Source organism: Taeniopygia guttata, chromosome 24 (assembly GCF_048771995.1).
Source record: "Taeniopygia guttata chromosome 24, bTaeGut7.mat, whole genome shotgun sequence".
Lineage (NCBI taxonomy): Eukaryota > Metazoa > Chordata > Aves > Passeriformes > Estrildidae > Taeniopygia > Taeniopygia guttata.
Window position 1 is genome coordinate 7,218,615 of NC_133049.1, and position 6,000 is coordinate 7,224,614.

A 6,000-nucleotide genomic window follows, 5' to 3' on the forward strand; every position below is an offset into this window, starting at 1 on the left:
TGTTGTGATGTCTGTTCCTTCCTTGCCTTTCCCTCCTTCCTTCTGCCCCACCCACAAAAATTCACAAGCAAATCCAAAACAAAACCTAATAGGAAAATTCCTGAGGATTCGCTGGAGAGGCCAGGATCCAGCTTGCTCCAATATATATTAACATCCTAATGGGAAAGCTCTGCATGTATACATTTACTGCGCCCTGACAAGAGGGAATTAAATGTCAGAAGGATTTGTAGCATCTGTAATTGAATTGGTGCTGAGAAAAGCAAATCTTGAGGAAGAATAACATATTAGGATTAGCAAATAATGTGGCATTTTGTCAGTTCCTGCCATCTCAACTGTTCCCTCTTCAGCAATAAAGTTGTGATTTCTGGTTTAATCAGCGATAGGAGGCAGGAATAGCTTTGGTGAATTGGAGACAGCATTTAAAGCAGATTCCGGTTGTTAAGGTCAAGTCTCTCCTTTGATTTGGGGAATTATTCCTTGTTCCATAGACCTGACACTTTGTTAATTACCAAAGAAATAGCAAGGGACAGGATGTGGAGGGGCTGTTCTGTGCTGGTGGCACACAGACAGGTTTGCTGGGAGCAGTGTTGGAATCACTTGTGGTGAATTTGGGCTTTGCCATGCCTCAGGCACAGCTCTTGGTGCTGGGTCATGCTGCTGGAGCATACGGGGTTTGATGAGGTGCTGGAGGCAAGGAGAGGAGAAGCTGCAGGAGGAATGTTTCAGGCCATGTGTAAGCTTGAAGATGTATTTAGCCACATGTACAACAGCGTGAACTTGGGGCTGGCACCTTGCAGGGGTCATCCTTAAGAGGAACAATTGAGAAAAATGCCCCTGCATGTCTCAGCAGACGAACTCACACTTAACAAACTCTGCGGAGCAAACCTGGCAAGGCTTTAGCCAAAGTTCCTTCTGAGGGGAACCCTCACTCCCTGCTCTTGGGAGGGTGCCAGGCAGAGGGAAGACAAGCGGGATGTATCAGGCACGAGGCTCTGGCACAGCCCTGTCTCCGCGGCGGTGGGACGGTGTGGAGGCTGCTGCCGCCAGCACGAACACACGGCTTCATCTTTCCAGAACCTTAATTTATGATGATGAAGAAAAAATACCTCTTGATGTAAAATCCTGCTGGAAGCACATTACAGAGCCGTAACTCAGCATGTTTGTGCCCCTCAGCTGTTCCAGATGTCAACAAGGCACTCATCCACCCAGGCTGGGCTGCTGCTGGCTGCTCCAAATGCAACCGAGCGGAACTGGGCACAAAGTTTCTAAAAAAATAAGAAAAAAATGGAGTGAAGCATGTCTAAAGCAGCTGTTCAGCAGATGAGCCAGTTTAGTTGCTTTGCAGAGAGCAGGTTCATGGAGGACAGATCATCCAGGCTGGAGTGGCAGTGGGAAGGCTGTGTTGGAGTGGTAGCTCCCTGGATGCCCGGTGTGACTGGTTTACCCCAGCTGCCATCCTGGGCAAGCAGCAGATCCTGTGCCTGGGCACGGAATCAGCTCAGCACCCTATGAGTGTCCATGGGCACCTTTCCCTCAGTATTCAGGGATGTTCAGCCGCTCACCACAGGGCAGATGCTGGGAAGTGATCACAGCATGATTTGTTCCCACTGGAGATGAGACAGAAGATCACCCTTCGCTGTGCTTTTGGTTTGCAGGGGAATAATCTTTTTTGGCTGCCGTTTTTACCTTGTCAGCCAAGCTGCTGAAGGGTCTCCACAGTGTCCCTCACCACACCTCAGCTCATCCCAGCATCTTCCTGTCGCACTGGGGCTCCTGCTTTCAGAGGTTACTCGAAGGGGCCTTTTTTTCTTAAATTGTTTTAATTAAAAGGCACTTTATGGTGCTCTTGGTCCCCAGTTATTTACTTAGGTCCCTCAGTCCTTAATCTTGGAGCAGAATTGGAAATATCGATAGAAAGCGTAAATCCCAGCTGCTGCTCAAAAGCTTTGTATCAGGTCTCAGCTCAAAAGAGCCCCATTACCTTTAGCTGTCACGGATCTGTACGCTTGATCGATAAACTTCAAATATTATTAGAGGTGGAGGCTTCAGAGATTTGCTCTGTTCTTTGGAGGGAGACGGAGATAAATCTTTCTTAAAAATTGACTTGCATTTGCTCTCTCAGTCGTCCTGGCAAAACGCATTTCTCCGAGGTGTCCAGGCAGGCACAGGCAGGGCAGATTTATGGGCCATGTGCTTCTTGTAGTGAAAGATTTAAATGGTAAATCCTTCACATATGACTTCACAAATCATGTAAAGTTAAAAGATTTTTACCGTTTCTGTTGCTGCTGTGCTTAAATTGTAAGGTATGGCCAGTAAATCATTTTAATAGAGGTGTCGCGCTTGACTCGCTAAAAAAAAGAGACAATGCTTTAGCTTCTATTCCAAAATGTTAATGTATTAATCAGCGGGAGAATAATTGTTTTTTACTGCGTTATAAATCTCAGTTGCCATTAGGATTGCAGCGAGGGTTGATGTAGCTGCGTTCTTAAATTAAAATTGTTTACACTGCTATACATTCATTTTACATGGCCATAGCTCATCCGGGGTTCATTCCGGAGCTGTTCCTCCACCACATCAGTCATCCCTCTCCCAGGTGACGGCATCCCGAGAGAGAGGTGCTTCTGAAAGGAAACTAATTGTGTGGTGAGGAGTTAAACAAACGCAGTAAAGCAGTCGGAGGCACTGTACAGTCACTGCTTACTGTCGGCCTCGGACTGGGTGTCAGCTTTTGGGTCAGCAGTGCTGTCAATGGGTTACATTGAACAGCAAAGCTGGGGGTTCGCGGTGGAACCCAGTTCAGTCGGGGCAGAGGATGTTTATAAACACTTTTTCCATGCTGGGTGGGTTGGGTTTGGGCAAGGAGTGTTTTGGGAAGTTGAAATGTTTTCAACAGGGCACTCGTTAATGACGTTTCTCAGAGCTAACAATTAATATTCCCGTATTGTACTGCTCTTCTCCGTGCCCCATCCACCAGGAAGACTGAGATTTGGGAAGCACTGTAGGGAAATTTCCCAGAATAGATTCCCACCGACAACTCCATGTGCCCTTTCTCCCCTCTCCCAGCTGTCTCCCACGTGCGTAGTTATAGTGCTGCTGCTTTTAGCGGAAAACACCTCGCGAGTCGAGCCGCCAGATCAGTTCGGCTCCGGACAAAGCTCCTCTGCCCGAACTCATCTGTCTAGTTAGCTCCGTGCTTCACCCCTGCTCCTCTGGAGAGCCTGAGGGCAGCTCTTCCCATCCTGAGAGCAGCTGCAGCCAGAGCCTGCCAAGACCATCATAGTAAGTCCCCAATTCTTATTCCTCTTCCGATCTCAACAGATTCCCGCGCAGGTGAGGAAGGGGCCATACGGAGCGTGGACCATGCCGTGGTTGGTGGCGTCGTGGCTGTCGTCGTCTTTGCGATGCTTTGCCTGCTCATCATTTTAGGGCGATATTTTGCCAGACATAAAGGTAAGACAGAGACCAAAGCTGGAGGATGAAAGGCCAGGCTCGTGTGTCCCCTTAGTCGCAGTGTTGTCATGTCAGACGGGACACATCCCCAAGTTTCTGTCCAGCGGCACTTTTGTTTCCTTTGTTGATCGCTCCCTCAGCACCACACCAAGATGCCCCAGGAGTCATGCAGCCTCCACTTCCCTTGCAGGTACATACTTCACTCACGAAGCCAAAGGAGCAGATGATGCGGCCGACGCAGACACAGCCATCATCAACGCAGAGGGGGGACAAAACAACTCCGAGGAAAAGAAAGAGTACTTCATCTAGAGCAGCCTTGGTTCCCATGAGGTGTCCAACTGTGGACGGTTACTACTGGCCCTATTTAAACGCTACAAAGACAAAGTGATCTTGGAAGTTGCAACCAGCTTGTGTCTTTTTTTTTTAAGGAAAAAAAAGCAAATGGGTGGAGAGCGGTGAGGCCGGGAAGGTCTGGGATTTGCTGTGTAAAAATATTCCTCGTAAAGTACACTCTGCTGTTCGACACCTCAGTTCGTTTGGGTTTTCTTTTTTTGGCCAAGTCCAGCTTGGATTTAGTTTAGTGAAGTCATTTGCAGAAGATTCTGTGCCTTGTTTAATTTCTGTTCGTTCGGGTCGGGGGGAGGCTGGGAAGAAGAGGGGCTTCTGTGCGTTAGTTCCCTTCGGGTTTCTGTGGCTCTTCGTTTCCCCTTTCCTGTTTCTGGAGTTGCCAGCTGGGACCCCGTGGAGTAGGTGCGTTTCTCTGAAGGTGTTTCCCCTTTTTTCTCTTCACCGGTTTCCGTTCAGAACTCGAGCTCATCGGAGGAGAACCAGCACATTTTAGATGCGTAGTTTGCAGTTCAGTGTGCCCATGTCCCGTTCCCCTGTTGCCGTCAGGGCTCGGATAACACCCCGCAAGCCCCCTTTTGTGGCTGTTTCAGGTGCTTTCGATGGTGGCGGCTGGGAGATGGGCTGGAGCTCGGCAGAGGCGCTGCTCAGCCGTGGGGATGCAGGAGCAGGGTCCTTGCTGGGCAGGCAGAGCGCTCCTGGATGCGGGGGCTTCTCCTCATCCTCTGCACGGGGGCAGCAGGTAAAGCCCCTCTGACGTGTGAGCCCAGACCTGGAGAGCAGCTGGATGAACAAAACTGCCTTTTTTTTCTACCTGCTGAGTAAAACGCGGGAATTCGTGTTGAAACGAGCGTGCTAATGACCACTAAAGCCATAGGTGCACAGGAGACTCTGGCTCAATTGGAATTGTAAGCGACAGGTAGCAAACTGCAGCGGGAAGACGGTATAAACTTATATATGCTGACTTTTTTTTGGTGAGTAATCATGGATTTCGAGCGATACTTTTTTATTGTCTTTATGTGGCAAATGTATCTGATTTATTTAAGGAAAGCATTAATCTTAGTGTCAGGTTTGGGGATTTTTTTACGGGTTTCAGGGTGGGGGGCCATTTTCGTGTATTTGTTTTTTAATTGCTGTGTTTTGGCAGAACCATTACAATGTGGGATTTCTTTGGGAACGGGGTGCAGCCAGCAGGCCCGTTCCCCAGCAGTATTCCGTCTTTCCCCTCTTCACGAGCAGAACCTCGCGGAACACCCTTTTTTCCGAGCAGCTTTTGTCGAGCGCAGCTCTTTTCTGAGCCCTCAGCACCATTGCCAAACCCATCGCGGTGAGAAGCAGCCAGGTAGGGGCCGGGGGCTCCGCGGCCCGGCGGCGGCGGCACGGGACGGGCATCCTGGCCTTGAGCAGCCCATATTTGTTTGGAAGTGTACCGTAGTGCAGTGTTACCAATGTAACTTTGACTTACAATGTTGACATGTCTCAGGTTCATGTGTTTGATTGGTGTTTTCCGTCTCAGGTAGATTGCAAAATTTCGGCCCCACGCATTGGAAAAATAAAGAAAAACCACACATAAAAACAGGAGAAAAAACAGGAAATTATTAATTTTAGTTGTATATCGGTTTATGTATTTTTTCTTCAGTATACAGTGCACTGTTGAAATGTATTGTTGAGTATTACTTTGTACAGCTTTAGATCATTAGGACTTCGAAGCGTGAAGAAAGAACAACCTTGTTTAAAGGAGGATCACAAATGAAGAACGCAGAACTGATGATAAACAACCTTGTTCTTTATTTACCCGGCCTTTTTATTTTTTCCCCTTAGGCCAGTTCTGTTTTAAGGTGTCCATGGAAGATGTTACAGTGTAAGAAAATACATATCCATCTGTTCCCATTCACATTTTGTATTGGTTCATGTATCCCATTTTTACAAAGGAAAAGAAGTACTATAAAATATCTGTCTTCTTAATAAAAAAAAGTTAATGTTACAAAACTAGATCTTGTTTTGCACTCTTTATCCCAGCTGTTACAGAGTCCACTATTGGAGCTCCAGTAGCAACATGGGCAGGAGGAGCTGGGACAGAGCAGGTCACACTCAGCACCAGGGCAAAAGGAGTTAAAGCTGATGTATTAAACCTGCATATAATACAGAGCAGATTTCATACGTTTCTTGTTTATAACTGCTAAATTATTTTCTTTGAGGAGTAAT

General features: G+C 47.6%; 1 protein-coding gene across 12 annotated transcripts in view; it reads left to right on the forward strand.

The window, feature by feature from the left end:
• The window catches only part of CADM1 (cell adhesion molecule 1), a 132,420-nt gene extending 126,633 nt beyond the window's left edge, over nucleotides 1-5,787 (forward strand). For all 12 annotated transcript variants that reach the window (XM_030291028.4, XM_030291031.4, XM_030291040.4 and 9 more), the window contains 2 exons: nucleotides 3,319-3,450; nucleotides 3,641-5,787. In XM_030291028.4, coding sequence (XP_030146888.1) covers nucleotides 3,319-3,450; nucleotides 3,641-3,759 — 251 coding nt within the window. In that variant the 3' untranslated portion in view covers nucleotides 3,760-5,787. The remainder of the gene's footprint in view (nucleotides 1-3,318; nucleotides 3,451-3,640) is intronic.
• The last annotated feature ends 213 nt before the right edge of the window (nucleotides 5,788-6,000 follow it).